Consider the following 16,351-nt stretch of genomic DNA (forward strand, 5'->3'; position numbering starts at 1 on the left):
AGATGTTTCGCTTCTCATCTAAGAAGCTTCTTCAGTTCTCATGAATTGCCTTTTGGGGGGGAAAGGACTTTTGTGACAAAAATTGAAATTTTTATACAAAACCAATACTGTTAGGGTACATATACAAAGTCCTACTCTGATAGGACACAAACAGAATAAATAAAAAATTGTATAATGCAAAATTTTAAAGAAACAGTAACAATGCTACAACAGAAAGAATTATGGATCACATCCATCAAATTTACAGCAAGGTACAATCTAGAAGAAAATTAGTACAAAATGTTTTTAAAATGGTACACAACTCTACAATTATTCTGAGGAAAAGTGAACTAATGCCTACATTTTTATGTGTTCCACACATTGTGGCACATTACAGCCAAAAAGGCAGCTGAATGTGAGATCCAGACTGCTGACCTTATCTCTGGAGTAAAGCTGATTTTTGTGAGTAGACCAAAGTTTTTGTAGCCATTTGTAAACAGCTGGGATTCGTGGTTTCCATCATGGTCTAATCAGTAAATGCAGTCTTTCATGATTCAATGTTCAAACAAAACTCATCTCTTTAATTACTTTGGAGCTTCACTTTTTAAATTGCTTCTTTAAGATTGAAAAACCTTTGAAACTACAAGTCTACCTGTCGCTGGGGGAGTTTCCCTTCAATCCATTTAAAAAGAAAGAAAATTACATCTTTTCAGCATTCTTAATGCTGAATAATTTTTTCAATTATTTGCAATATTCAGGGAAGGGTTGATTTTATTATTTTATTTATTATTAAATTTATCTGCCACCTATCTCACCACAGAGCTACTCTAGGTGGCTTACAACAATGAAAAGGAAGAAATGAAAAAAGTGTAAATAAAATAGAAGTAAAATAATAGAACAATACAATATAGTGAAAAGAAAACAATGGGAATATCGTATTAATATTGACCATATTATATTGATGATAATATGATAACAAAAAGATGGATTGGTGGAGAGAGCAGAGTACAAAATGGAGGAGGTGGAATCTGCCATCAATTCAGCAGCCAACTCCGGTATGGACCTCTCCCATTCGGTCCCCAGGCCAACCAGCAGAGCCCGGTCTTCAGGCTCCTGCAGAAAGATTGAAGGGTTGGAGCAGATCTTAGCTTAGAGGGCAGGGTGTTCCAAAGAGTGGGCGCTGCAGCAGAGAAGGCTCTTCTTCTGGATCCCAATAATCTGAGTTCTTCAACCGATGGAATCCATAGTAGGCCCCTTGGTATGAGTAGAAAGGGCTTGTCCTAGGCTCATCAGGTAGTCTATCTCTATGCCATTAAGGGCTTTAAATGTCATTACTAACACCTTGAACTGCACTCAGAAGCAGACCAGTATCCAGTGAAGTTTGTGGAGCAGAGGTGTAATATGGGCTATTTTAGAAACCCAAAGACTGTTCTTGCTGCTGCACTTTGCATCAGCTGAAGCTTCCAAATCGATTTCAAGAGTAGCCCCATGAATAGTGCATTACAATAGTCCAAATCAGACCAGAGAAGACTAGGACTTCAATAACTGAGTGCAGGGAGTCATGATCCAGGAAAAGTGCATAAATCAGAACTGTGGAAAAGCTCTCCTAGTCATGTCCACCACCTAGTATTCAAGCTGGAGATGTGAGACCAGAGAACTCCTAAGATGCAACCCTGTCCAGAACTAAGGATGACAAAACTCAGATCTTGAGTCTTCATGCACCCAAAGCCATTTAGACTTGCCAGGATTCAGTCAAAGTCTGTTGTCCCGCATCCAGGTCCCTACAGCCTCCTGGCATCATGAGAGGATAGAGAGAGCATCACTCAGATCTTCAGATATAGAGAAGTAGAGATGAGTTTCATCAGCATATGGATGATATCTCAACTCATGGTGATGGATCTCACCAAGTGGCTTCAGGACAGATGAAGATATACATGATTTTAGAATTCTTTCTGGAAAGTTTATAAATGTGTGGTCCTCAACGGAAGGCAAGCTGGTTGCAATTGTTTTTTCTATAGACTTAACTATTCGCTGAAGTCTGTGTCTGTTTTGTTTGGTTGTTGTGCCAGATCAGTCAGTTATAGAGGTACAGATGGCAGCTTTAGCTGTAAAAGTTTATTGCTAAAGCTTTTATAAATGCTAAAGCAGCTCGCCTTCCCTATGGCAAGTCCTCCTCCTCCTGGCTGCTCCAGCATCCTGGCTGGAAGTGGCAGTGCAAGAACTGCTGCCGCCCCCTCGCCCTTCACGGTGGCAGGAGCAGTGGATGGGGCATCCAGCCATCCAGCCCCAGCCAACAAACGCTGCCCTGTGCGCCCAAGCCAGCCAGGTACTGCAGACCACAGACATGTGTCGATGCCAAGGGCTGGAGGGCTGAGGCCACGCAAGACCAGCTGGTCTTCATGCACGCATGCGCCCCAGAAACTAGAAGACCAGGTGGCTGGCATGCATGTGCACGCCGGAAACTGGAAGATCATCTTCCCGGTGTGCACATGCACACCGGGCGGCTGTTCTTCTGGTTTCCGGCACTCCTGTGTGCATGAAGACCAGCTGGCCGGTGTGTCAGAACCTGGAAGAGCAATGGGCGATGGATCACGTGCCACTTCTGGCACACATGCCATAGGTTCACCATCACGCGTATAGATGGTACCTTGCTCAATAGTAGTAACTGTGAGAGAGATTTGGAGTCCTAGTGGACAATCACTTAAATATGAGCCAGAAGTGTGCTACAGCTGCCAAAAAAGCCAACACAGTTCTAGGCTGCATTAACACAGGGAGAGAATCAAGATCACGTGAAGTGTTAACACCACTTTATAATGCCTTGGTAAGGCCACACTTGGAATACTACATCCAGTTTTGGTCACCATGTTGTAAAAAAGATGTTGAGACTGTAAAAAGAGTGTGGAGAAGAGCAATAAAGATGATATGGGGACTGGAGGCTAAAACATATAAAGAACGGTTGCTGGAATTGGGTATGTCTAGTTTAATGAAAAGAAGGACTATGGGTGATATGATAGCAGTGTTCCAATATCTTAGGGGCTGCCACAAAGAAGAGGGAGTCAAGCTATTCGCTAACGCATGTGAGAGCAGGACAAGAAGCAATGGTTGGAAACTAATCAAGCAGAGAAGCAACCTAGAACTAAGAAGAAATTTACTGACAGTTAGAACAATCAACCAGTGGAACAACTTGCCTCCAGAAGTTGTGAATTCTCCAACACTGGAAGTTTTTAAGAGATTGGACAACCATTTGTCTGAAATGGTATAGGGTTTTCTGCCTGAGCAGGGGACTAGAAAACCTCCAAGGTCCCTTCCAACTTTGTTATTCTATTTTAAATGGAACTAGAACTTCCATTGCTAAGTGAGTTGTGTCCAATTTTACAACTTTTTTTTTGCCATGGTTGTTAATCATTTCAGTTGCATTAATTCTGGACAACTCAAGAATTGAAATATAATATACAAAAACATCAAACCAAAACAGTAAATAAAAACTGTTGACTCTTCCCCAAGACAAGATGGCTTCTGAATGGTAGGAATTTTTCTTTTTCCTGCCAACAATCTACTGATTTTGCTGCCAAAGCTGGTTCTCTGGAAGTGCTGCTCCCTCGATTTGAATGGGAGCATGTAAGAATGACCCCATTGGATGGCCATCTGGGAAGGGGAATCTTAAAGATTCCATTTCCCTGTGGATGCAGTTGGAAAATCACTGGTTAAGCATGTCTGAATTTTTGAATTTTTTGTTTCACTTTGATTTTTGTCTTTAAAAGCTGACTGGATGGCTGAATGCTTATTTATTTTAACCCTTATTAAAATGCTTATTTATTTAAAAAAATAAATAACCTTATTTATTTTAAAGTCTGTTGGACTTTAACTGCTCTTTTTTTCTTTTTCTCTTTTGTTTATGTTGTTATTTTGAATAACTTTTGCTTTTCCATAAGGAATTATAGCATGTTCTTGGATACTGAAAGTACTTTCATTTGATTTGCAATTATACTGAACTCACACCACAGAGTTTCTGCATTTTATTAATTTGCAAAATATTTGGAGCTTATTTTTTAAAATTTTTCTTTTAACTTTGAATCAAAATATCCAGAAAATATCTTTCATGCTTCTTTATCTATTTCTTCACTTTGCTTCTGTGTTGTTTCTTGTGTTCTCTTATCTATCGTTAAATTATACAGAGAAACAATGTATCAGATTATAGAGAAGAGAAGAGAAGAGAAGAGAAGAGAAGAGAAGAGAAGAGAAGAGAAGAGAAGAGAAGAGAAATAGATGTCCCTATGTCTAGATGTTTTGACATGCAATATTCTACAGCAGTATCCTGAGCAGAGGAGTTGAAATAGTTTATGACCAGGATGTGAAGGGTCTATAAATATTTTCTCAGCTTTCCTTCTGACACATGTAATATAGATCTTCAATGGAAGGCTGTCTGGTTGTAATTGTTTTTTATGCAGCTCTAATTATCTGTTGGAGTCTGTTTCTCTCCTGTTTAGTTGATGTACCAAATCAGGCAATTATTGGAGTACTCAATATTTCCTTTATAAAACTGTATCAATAGCTCCTGGGGCAATCTGAACTTCCTAAATTGATGCAGGAAGGACATTCCTTGTGCTTTTTTTAATGTTTCTAATACTATGTGACCATTTGGTAAACTGCAATCCTTAGTTGAAAACTTTTTTAAAAAGTTTGATGAAATGATAATGGCTGTGGAAAATATTCAGATGCATATAGCTCTAGATTCACAAAAGGAATGTGATTTGAAAGCAGTAGAACTGTTGGAAAAAATATGGACAGTACAGATTTAGAACTAATTGAATTGATTGCATACACCTCCCTGAAGTTCAAGCCTACATTCTTTTACAACAGCAGAAACCTGACTCAGTGGAGAAGTGATAAATTGGTTTTCCTTAGAAGGATTGAGGGACATTGGGGAATGGATTTATCCCATTTAACTGGAAATCAATTTCATCTGAACTTTAATGGAAAAAATGACAAGAGATGGTATTAAGAAACAAATATGGATATATTTACTGTTAATGCTTACAATAATTTGGAATAGATAAATGCAGTGGTAAATTTTCTATGAGTTGATTACAATAATAGTTTGTTAAGAGAGGGTTTTGAAAACTTAATGTTGCTTTTTATTGTTCTTTTTGTTAACTATTCTGTCATTAATAGAGTATGTAGATGACAGATTAATAATTTACAAATAGATACAGTAGTTTAAAAATTTTGGGGGTCTGTTTCACAAGGAGTGGGAAACTAATATTGTACTAAGGGTATTAATCACTATTCAACATGGGGGGATAATATGTGTTTATGTGTTTGGAGTTTTTTTTTTTTTTCTTTTTTAATGCACTTTTTAAATGTCTTGTTTGTTTGTGTTTTTTTAAATTGCAGTTTTGTATTTTAGCTTTATTTTAATAAAACAAAAATAATAAAAATAAATAAAAACTGTTAAATCAAATGTAAATATAAAACAAATCCCAAAATCACAATTATTTGGAGACAAAATAAGCACAATCTACATCAGAACAATCACATTCTTCATGTGATAAGGACAGGAGAAAAGAAACAGAAATTTAATTAATTAGATTTCTCCCACGTAGTAACGTTTATCATTATCACAGAAATGCAGTGTAGATTTAGAAATTCTATTCAAGTCTTTTGACTCTGTACTGTTTTGAATATTTATCTTAAAAAACAAAATAACTCTCTTCTGTTCTATAGTTACAACAAATTGGTGTATTTTCTTTGTCATGAAGAATGGACTTTTAAAATATAAAAACTTCAACTTCAACTTCAACAGACTAAAATCAAGCAAAAAAACTGTGATATACAGCTTCACCACCCAACATATCCTATAACTACTGTGTATCAAAGTAATTTTAAAAGTTATGCATCTATCTGTTTCTAAATAAATACATAGAAATTTAACAAGCCTTGCCATTTACCTTATTTGTTTGTCTCTGTCTTAGAATTCCTGTCTATATGATATGCATAGTACACTATAAACTAATACCAATTATAACCGAAGCTTGGCTTGACTGCCATCTGCTGATATTAAAAGAACCTCTCCAATGATCAAATCATTAAACTGGTTAATTCTTTATAAAATGATATTTATTAATAACAAACAACAAAACAAAATACATGCAAACATGAATTGATTTTGCCTCTTGCTATTGTATTTATTGTGTAAGAAATAGCAATGCCATTAAATAAAAAGGATATTTATGTATTTATGATTTTTCTTCACAGCAAGTCTACTATTACTCTCAGTTTTACCTTAATAAAATGTATACTGCACATGGGAAACCAGACCCAACATGTCTTTCCCAGATTTTTTTTAAAATAAAAATACGGGGTACATGGAAAAACACAGAACAAACATTTTGGATTCTACCGTAGTTTAAGCCATTAAACCAAACATGCCTTTACTTGCAGTTATTTTCTGTTAAAAATAAACTGGCTTAATCTAACTAGGTCCACTGATACTGGCAAAACCTTCCTGTACAAATATATCAATCCCTTTTACTTACTTCCTTAACTGTTGTTATGGGGCCCTCTTAGTAAGAAAAATTGCTACAGCATCAATATTGGCTTTCATAGTGTCACACTATCCTATAAGGTAATTTGAGGAATTGAGGCCTTCTTTTTTCTCATCCTCGTACAATTTGAGAACAGAAAGAAAAGAAAGGCAATTGCTTGTTTGGAGTAAACATTACATTTGGTTGAAATAAAAGTGCATTTAAGTTATTTAACAAGTCTGGAAACAGGCCCCTTTGCACCTCATGATTTGACAGAAATCGAAGGACTTTTTTTTAAAAAAAAATTAAGGGTAGTAAAAATGTTCCGAGTGGTATGCTTCTCATATGCTGACTGATAAACACATATTGTTGTTCCCGTTTTTGCTTACACAGCCTACCTACTTGCTTGTGAAGTAATGGAATTAGCCCTGCTTCAGCAAGTTGGCTAAAATGGTATTTTTGCTCTGCAGACTTTCAGAAAACATGCATTAGTGATAAAAAGGGTGATACACATTATCTTTCCAGATATGTTCATTTTTTCCTGAAATCATCAGGCTCTCTCTTAAATCTAGCAAAGTATAAGGTATTATCCATAACCTGCATATTTCGGAACCTGCAAGAAGAGACTATGAAATATCCATTAATGAATGAACAGGAGTGAACTTTAATCCAGATAAAGACCAGTGTGTGTCCACTTGTTTGTTTGTTCAGAAACTGATATTGTGACGAAACAATGTCTGTCCTGGGTGGGAATTCTACTTCTTTGAAAGTAAAGGAAGATTTTGTTCAATGCTGTCAATTTCAAATTTAATTCAGGGCTTCATATTCTTACATTGTAGATATATATAATAGAAACAGCATGATATTTTAAAGACTCATTTAATGGTAATGTCTCCTATTTGCATGTCTTTCTATTTGCATGTTTCTATTTGGAGTTGTGTAAAAATTGAGTTTATAAAGCAACTATGAGCTTTATACATAACACAAAAATATCACATGTGCTTGTTTCACATAATTAGATAATAATTAAAGCAAAATATTTAGTGTTTCTAAAATTAAATTAAAAATGAATACAGGCAGTCCTCGACATATGATCATATTTCTGTAACTTAGGAAGGTGAGTCATGCCTGATTTTACAACCTTTTTTGCCATGGTTGTTAAGTGAATCACTGCAGTTGTTAAGTCAATAATGAGGTCATTAAGTGAATCCAGCTTCCCCATTGATTTCACCTATTGGAAGCCAGGTGGGATTCAGAAATGGCAGCCACATGACTCCAGGATGCCACAACTATTGTAAATACATGTTCGTTATCATTTACCAAATTGTGATCATGTGACTATGGGGATGCTGCGGGGACCAGTTTTAAGATCCTTTTTTCAATGCCAGTGTAACTTCAAATTGTTTCTAAATGAATGATTATAAGTAGAGGATTACCTGTACTGCGTTTCTCCTAGGTGACTTTTTAAAAATATCATCAGAAAGCATGTGAATCTATTAAAGCAAATTAATTTAAACTCTTTTAGGCAGCGGTGAAATTCGGCCGGATCTATTCGGCTCACGCGAACCAATAGCGCCAGCCGGAGGAGGCTCCACCACCCGCTGGGATGTCATTATGTCCCGTTTTTGACCCTCTGCGCATGCTCACACTCCTGAACCAGTAGCGAAGGTAAGTGCATTTCACCACTGCTTTTAGGTATGATATATTTTAGGTAAGAAATTCAATTTTCAACAGATAATGTTATTCCACATTCTTATTTTTAAGGAAATAAAAGGGGTTTTGTATTACACCAACAGCAACAAAAAAAAATATCCCATACTCGTAAGTTCCAAATTCAAGTTGTTTAAAATGAATGGATTAATTTTTTAAAAATGAAAAAAAAACACTTGACAAATAAAAGCAAGTTTAGCAAAAAAATAATCAGCAAAATATAATTATCATCAACTTAACTATTCTTTGCACAGTCCTAACTATTTGATTATAACAATTTGAAAATTTCTCAGCTACAAAGTTATATTCGGTATTTTATTTATATATGGTTATGGATAACAGCATGGCTATTTGTCTCAGTCTCAGTACAGCTGTGAAAAACGCAATACAACAAGTTCATCTATGCCTTGTTTTATCAAGTAAGTAATAAATCTTTAGTGAAAAACTCACAATGCTCCTCAAACTGTCACAAACTGGATTGTAAAAGGGAGCAAACTCAGCAGCCTCAAGGCTGATTTGCTATTCTCAATATTTCCTGATAAATGAAGGGCTGGAAACAAAGAACATTTTAGCACACCTGGAAATATTTATTTACTGTATTTGGCATTTAAAAAATACTCTGCAGATTCCTTTGGAAATTCAGGTATCTTTATAAATGTCAGCTATAAAATCAATAAATAAAAACACACAGAGGCAAATCTGCGACAATTCAGTAAGGCCACATAACTATTTAATGTAAAGTCTTTCAACCAAAATTAAAAGCTAATAATTTAATAAACCTAAGAGTTGGACACAACTTAATGGATATCATCACCATCGTTATCATTTTTAAGTAACTATTTAATAATGTTCAAACACTGTCCTAATACATCCCTTATTTTAAGTAAGGCAAGTTTTAACTATTTTCTTAACTCTGATGTATTTTTAATTAGAATGAATTGCTTACTTCAATCACCGTGGTGAAAAAATATGTTTCCAGTCCCCATTCAAGGTACCAGATTTAAAAGTTAAGTTGGACCTAGCCAGAAACAAATCAATCTATATTCATACCATGGGTAGCCCAGAAGTAGGAGCATTTTCTTTCTGGATACCCCAGCAAACACCCCTAGATACTGACAGTATTAACAAACTACAGATAGCTTAATATCTATGACTATTTTTTAGTCTTATTATCTGTAAAAATGGCTAGCTACCAGCTTGTCTAAGCAAATTCCATTACATATATAATGTGCAGAATACCACATTGTCTATCATGAATCTATATTCCTGAACCCAAAAATAAAACACTCTATTTATTACATCTTTTCAAAATATAGCAACTAGTATTGTATGCTAGTTTCCACATGGGGATATACCATAAATGTTAGCAGGTTGTTTTCTTATTATGGAATTTTTTTCCCCTAGCTGCTGTACACTGTACACTGAATTATCCACTATCACCACAAGTTCTTTTCTTAAGTAGCTATAGACAGCTCATGCTCTATAGTATTATATGTGAAGTGAAAGCTTTAGCCCTGGTATGCAACGTTTTATTTTTTTGATGGTCACTGATTATTCGCTCTGTTTAAAGAGGTCCTTCTAAAGCAGGAGTGTCAAACTGGCAGCTAGTGGGCTGGATGCGTCACGCACAGGCCACGCCCACCCCAGCTCCACAAAGGGAAAAAACATTGCAATATATCACGCAACAGCAACATGACGCAGTGAGTTTGACACCTGTGTTCTAAAGCCTTACGATCATCTTTGATTTTCACCAGCCTGATAAATTTACTGTGATTACCTTCTGCATATCTCCTGCAATGATTTATGCAAACAATTTATTCAATTTCTCTACAATCTGCTTTGTAGATTGCTATTTGATGATTGACAATTTGTTTTTTCCCCTAGCTGATGCACACTTGAACCAGAATTCAAGAAAATAATTTGAAGTTATCTGTACAAGCTGTATCTTTAGAATGGAAGTGTAAGAATTTGATGAATTAGTATTGGAATAACAGAGTTGGAAGGGATCTTGGAGGTCTTCTAGTCCAACACCTTCCTCAGGCAGGAAACCCTATACCCGTGATGGTGAGCTTATGGCGCATGCGTAGCCATATCAGTGGGCATGCCAGCTCAGCTCTGGCACGCATGTGTGCGCCGGCCAGCTGATTTTTGGACCTTCTGGGCCCATCAGAAATAGGGAAACAGGCTGTTTCCTGCCTCCAGAGGGCCTGGGGGGCTGTGAAAGGCCCGTTTTTCTTTCTCACCTGGCTCCAGATCCTCTCTATGCATCTAGGGAGGGCAAAAACAGCCTTCCCCACTCCTTCAGAGGCCCTCCGGAGGCCTGAAACAGCCCGTTTCTCAACTTCCAGTTGGACAGAAAGTGACATTTTTTGCTGTCCCCAGCCTCCAGAGACTCTTAGAGAAGCTTCAAAATTTAAATTCTCCACTGCCTGTAATCTTAACAAAGTCAAATGAACATAAGTCATTATTTGGCACAAAAGTAGTAACAAGAGCCACAACCACGACTTACCTTGTCTATCATATCTGGCCGGTTTGTAGCTGCCAGAACTGTCACATCCTTTAACTGTTCGATCCCATCCATTTCAGTCAACAACTGTGCCAAGACACGGTTCGTAACATTCACAGAACTTGAAGAACTAATAAAAAAGAAACCCACAGCAGTTTATATTAAAGCATTTAATACTAGAAATCTGTAAATTTCTGTAAATGCCTAATTTCACAGACTGAAAGTTCTGTGGAGCAAAGGTCCCATTTACATTACTTTAATCTGTGTGTATGTGTGTGCATGTGTATACACACACACACGCACACACATATATACACACGCACACATACTTTGATGATACTGGGATATCTTGATAACTTTTTTTCTCAAAACTTTATGACTCAAGAATAAAAAGAATTTTTTTTTCAAATCCACACCTGGATTAAGACCACACCAGGAATACTGCAACCAATTTTGGTCACCATACTACAAAAAAGATGTTGAGACTTTGGAAAAAGTTCAGAGAAGAGCAACTAAGATGATCAAAGGCCTGGAAACTAAAACATATGAAGAACGGATTTGGGTTTGACTACTCTAAAGAAAAGAAGAATTAGGAACGACATGATAGCAGTATTCCAGTATTTAAGGGGCTGCTACAAAGAAGAGGGTGTAAAATTATTCTACAAAGCACCAGAGGGCAGGACAAGAAACAATGGTTGGAAACTAATCAACGAGAGAAGTAACCTGGAATTAAGGAGAAATTTCCTAACAGTGAAGACAATTAACCAGTGGAACAGCTTGTCTTCAGAAATCATGGGCGTACCATCACTAGAGGTTTTTAAGAAGAGACTAGAGAGTCACTCATCTGAAATAGTATAGGTTCTCCTGCTTGAGCAGGGGGCTGGACTAGAAGACCTCCAAGGTCCCTTCCAGCTCTGTTCTGTTCTGCTCTGCTCTGCTCTGCTCTGCTCTGCTCTGCTCTGCTCTGCTCTGCTCTGCTCCGCTCCATTCTATTCTATTCTATTCTATTCCAAAAGACAAAATAAGAGAAAGTTTTTGCAGCAAAAATTGCTTTAGGACTGTTTTTCAAACTTGGGATGCTACATCACAACATAGAAATGTTTTGTTCAGCTTTTAAGTTCAGCATTTTTTCAAAACTAAATGACAACATACTAGGCATCTGAAAACTATGCTTCCTTAACTGCCAAAAACGCTTCCCTGAATCACTACTTTGATTTTATTTTCAAATCCTGACATACCATGAAGACAACCCTTTGGTTCTTTCAACTTCTGAAGTAGAAAGCTATCATTTGTTTTAAAAATGAAATTGTTATTACCAAAATTGAGGACTAATTGTATGTATTCCAAAATATGCAAGGGCTGAAACTGGGGTGGAGTCATTTCAGTCCTCTAAAATCCCCAGTCAGTAGGGCTGCAGATATTTCACAAACATCCCATATACGTCTGTGTGTGCTTACCCAGACCCCTCACATTTCTGACTAAAGTATCTGCAAACAATAGAATGGCTTGTTTAAAGCTTTATTTCTCAGACCTCCTTATTGCAAAATAGTAAATTATAGTACACCTCTAAAGTTTCATTTGCAAGTTCACATTCCACAGATTAAAAAGCTAAGTGGTTTAGCTATGCAGGAATGCCTGTAGTCTTCTTTCACCTTCCGGTATTGCTATAATAAAATGCTTTCAGTATTTTTCAGTTGACTAGGTAAAATAAATCTGCAAGGCACTGATACTTCGTTAAAAATTACAAAGTTGTATTATATTTGTTTTATCAATTTCTTTTAATAATAGAAATAGGAATATTAATAAACTTTTCCCAAAAAATAAAGTTCAACCTTTCCTTCAGGTGCAAGATTTCACAAGAAATATTTTGAGAAAGAAAAAATCAATACATTTAATGGAGAAGACTACATACACTTGGGTTCTGGTTTCTGCTTTCCTTAGATTAAGTGCCCAATTATTGTGGTGTTACACCTACCCCAAACTTTCCTGACTGTTTAGGCACAACTAATTCTAGAACCCATGGTTATATCACATAAAGTAAAATTGCCAAGTCAAAATTGCCAACTCCTAATGACCTCATAGATCTCATATAGGTTCTTGCCAACAATACTGAAATGTTTGGGGAATGTTCTTAATTATTGTGATTTGCTTTTCTTTTTTCTTCCTTGTTTAGCTACAATCCTGGTGATCTCCTATTTACATGTAAGAATACATACATTTGCTATTCTAGAACAGCAAGTCAGTTTTCTATTCTGTTCAAACATTTCTCAAAAATACTGCTTCTCACTAGACTTGGACAATACTGACATATAGACATATATATGAGTGCATGTGTATGTGTGGATGTGGATGTATATACACACATATAAATACATATGGAAAGCATGTTATCATATTTTGATGCATGATCAATACTATAGCTTTGATTATATTTCCCAGAGCAATGGGGCTATCATCTATATCAGCCCCCCCACCTCCATTGGATCTTTTTTTACCCTTCCATTCACTTGTGTCTGATCCTTGCAAACTGGCTGGACAAGTCCCTGAAGTTTTTTTAGAAAAGTTTTTTTCAGAAATGGTTTGCCACTGCCTGCTTCTTTGGGCTGAAAGTGACTAGCCCAAGGTCACCCAGCTGGCTTTGTGCTTAAGGTGGGATTAGAACTCACAGCCTCACAGTTTCTAGTCTGATCCCTTAACCATTATACCAACCTAGCTCTTCTTAGAGAAAACTGTCACAGATATGGCAAATACTATCAAGGCACAGTAAAATTAACTCTTTTCACCCAACCATAACCTAGTGTCCTTAAGTCATTGAAAGATTTATAAAATAACTTGCATAAGTAGAATAATAAAACAGCTGTTGCAATTTTAGGAGGAAATAAAAGTAGGCAATAGTTTAGTTCCTATTACCATTGCAGATTGATCTAGATTGTGCCTGTGATAGATTATCTTTTATACTAATATTAATAAAGTGTACAGCTTTGCAGTTTAAGTTTATGCAGCATTACTCTTACAATGTAATTCTATCAAAAAGGATTCTTAAACTCTTTATTCCGAAGTAAGCTCAGTGGGGTATATGTCTCTGGTTTTCAAATGCCATACATGTTTAACACACTTATGAAATGGAGAATTCAGTAATCAACTCCAAAGCTGAATGGTTCCGTTATTTTCCCAGTTGGCACTGTTTACATGGATAACCTGATGCAAAATCAAAAAAAAAAAAAAAGGTCTATAAGAATTCAGGGAAGGATTCCCTCCAAAAGCTCTTTTGAACAACTGTTAAATAGAGCTGAAAATTTTGAACAGGTGGATGTGGGGAAAAAGAGCAAAAAACATAGAATTTAGAATTCAGATACTTACACATGTCAAAATTCTCAACTGGAGTCAAATTAACAAAGATTATAGAAAAATCCATGAAAATTTAAACTAAGTAAAATAAAAATATTTTATTTTTTCTTGTTAATGGGTCAAGTTCCTAAAATGCTATGTTACATGCATGATTTTAATTATATTCTATCTAATGTTTCATTAACTTTGCCTCAAGGAGCTATTTTATAATCCTTGGCTTTGTAAGGCTACTACTTTTACTGAAATCAAAATAAATTTCTTTATGTTCTCCAAGCTGTCGTGATTCCCTTTAGGCATGCTGTCAGATTACACACCATATTTAGCATGACTCTTACAAGTAAACAAGCCTTTATGGCTTAACAGGATATCCTATAAAAATGCAGACAGACAGACATTTATAACCGGAGATTTCTCCACCAGCTGCTTCAGAACTGCGTCAGCAGCATGTGTGTTCAGATGTTTGAGCTCTGCATAAACTGTTAATCTGCAGGATAAGATAGAAGCACATTTTTTCCATTTTCCCATGATTTTCTAGCAAGATTTTCAAGTTAAGTCAGTCAATGCTTATTAAACATGCCTGGATTTTTGACAACAATTAAGTCAGCTTCCATTCAATGTCCAGATAGTTAATTTTATGCCATAACAATCTTCAGCCTGACATACTGTATTTTTCGGAGTATAAAACGCACCGGAGTTTAAGACGCACCTACCTTTTTTGGTGAGGAAAAGAAGAAAAAGAAATCTCTCTGCCTCTGAGCAATTTTGCCTTCTTGCAGCAAACAGCAAACAGCTGCTTTACTTTCATTTTTGTTTTCAGCATAGCTTGATTAGCACAAGGGGGAAAAAAATCTGCTCCAGCAATTTACTTCCTTGCAGCAAGCATCAGAGCCCTGCGCAAAACAGCTGAGAGCAAATCAGCTGAGAGTCGGGAGGCCGATCCAATCAATTTGTGCTAATTAGGCTGTGCTGAAGCTGAAAGGAGCTGTTTTTTCTTGCTGTTTGCTTGCAAGGAGGTAACTGCTGCGAGGCAGAGGCCAGTGGGTGGGGGCCAGTGGGTAGGCGGGGCTACATTTGGTGTATAAGACGCACCTAAATTTTCACCCCCTTTTAGGGGGGAAAAAGGTGTGTCTTATACTCCGAAAAATACGGTAATTGCTACAGACCCTAGGAGAATTCAAATCCACAGCCTATTCTGGGTTTTTTTTTTTGTTTCATACGTAATCAAGGATTCATTGGATCAGTGGTTTTGGCCTGGAGCATTTAGAAATTAAAAGATTACATAAGTTTTCTGGAGTACACAATTTTAACATATCTTCCAGTCTTTTAAGTAGCAGTGTCATAAGACCACACTTCACCAGATGATGGTACAACTGCAATTTAATCTAACATGATCAAATAGACCAACCTGCAGACCTCAGATTATTTTTTATTTAAAGAATTTCCGGCAAAAAAGAAATTAAAAAACTATGATAGTAATAGAGGAAAATATTACAAGTAGTAATAATGATATCTGAACTTAAATTTATTTGTTTGTTTGTTTGTCATATTTAAGAACTGCTGTTCTCCCTCCCAGAGGGACTTTGGGCAGTGTACAATATTAAAAGTGTGAAAAACATTATATAAAATTTAAAAGAGGCAAGAGATGTTAAGAATTAATTAAAGGGTGGGGGAAGGTTTTAGGGGCATTTATCAACCACACAGTTGCATGTTTATCTGCATGCCCCAACCAATGGTACAAAACCATGTTTTTATGGCCAGAGAAGTGGGGGGCTACTTCACCTCTGGGAGGAGCATGTTCCACAGGTGGAGGCAATGGCAGAGAAGGCTCTTTTCCTGGACTCAGGAATTCTTTGACTGATAAGAGTCCACAACACCTCCTTCCCACCTGACCAGGTGGGATGAACTGAGGTAATGGGATGAAACCCTATGTTGAATGTATACATATTATATGTGAGTACAGATGCTAATTAATTGTGGCTATACCTGAAATAGATAGGTTGGGTTACATAATTTTATGCAAAAACCTAGCTGTTGAAGAGACAATCTCCAGCAAGGTGAAAGGATTTAGTTACAGTGGCAGGGAAAGCACTGTTGGAAGACCTGAAAGACCATTATGGATAGATCATTATGGACAAAATCTATCTATCTACTGTATATGGATGCTAAAAGAGGAAAACAACTGGATGGCAACCAAAATCAGTCATGATTTTATTTCTTCATTGTGCTACATTATCGTATCAGAAGAAAGCATAAAGATATTACTTTTGGTCTAAAATGGAAAAGA

At 36.5% G+C, this 16,351-nt stretch overlaps 1 protein-coding gene across 4 annotated transcripts in view; it reads right to left on the bottom strand.

Annotated features, from left to right (window-relative positions):
• Positions 1-16,351, bottom strand: part of AFG2A (AAA ATPase AFG2A) — a 157,706-nt gene that overhangs the window by 107,900 nt on the left and 33,455 nt on the right. For all 4 annotated transcript variants that reach the window (XM_034442841.3, XM_034442839.3, XM_087874603.1 and 1 more), the window contains exon 14: positions 10,723-10,849. In XM_034442841.3, the coding sequence (XP_034298732.2) occupies positions 10,723-10,849 (127 nt within the window). The remainder of the gene's footprint in view (positions 1-10,722; positions 10,850-16,351) is intronic.

Source organism: Pantherophis guttatus, chromosome 8, assembly GCF_059756535.1.
Source record: "Pantherophis guttatus breed Tessera chromosome 8, ASM5975653v1, whole genome shotgun sequence".
Lineage (NCBI taxonomy): Eukaryota > Metazoa > Chordata > Lepidosauria > Squamata > Colubridae > Pantherophis > Pantherophis guttatus.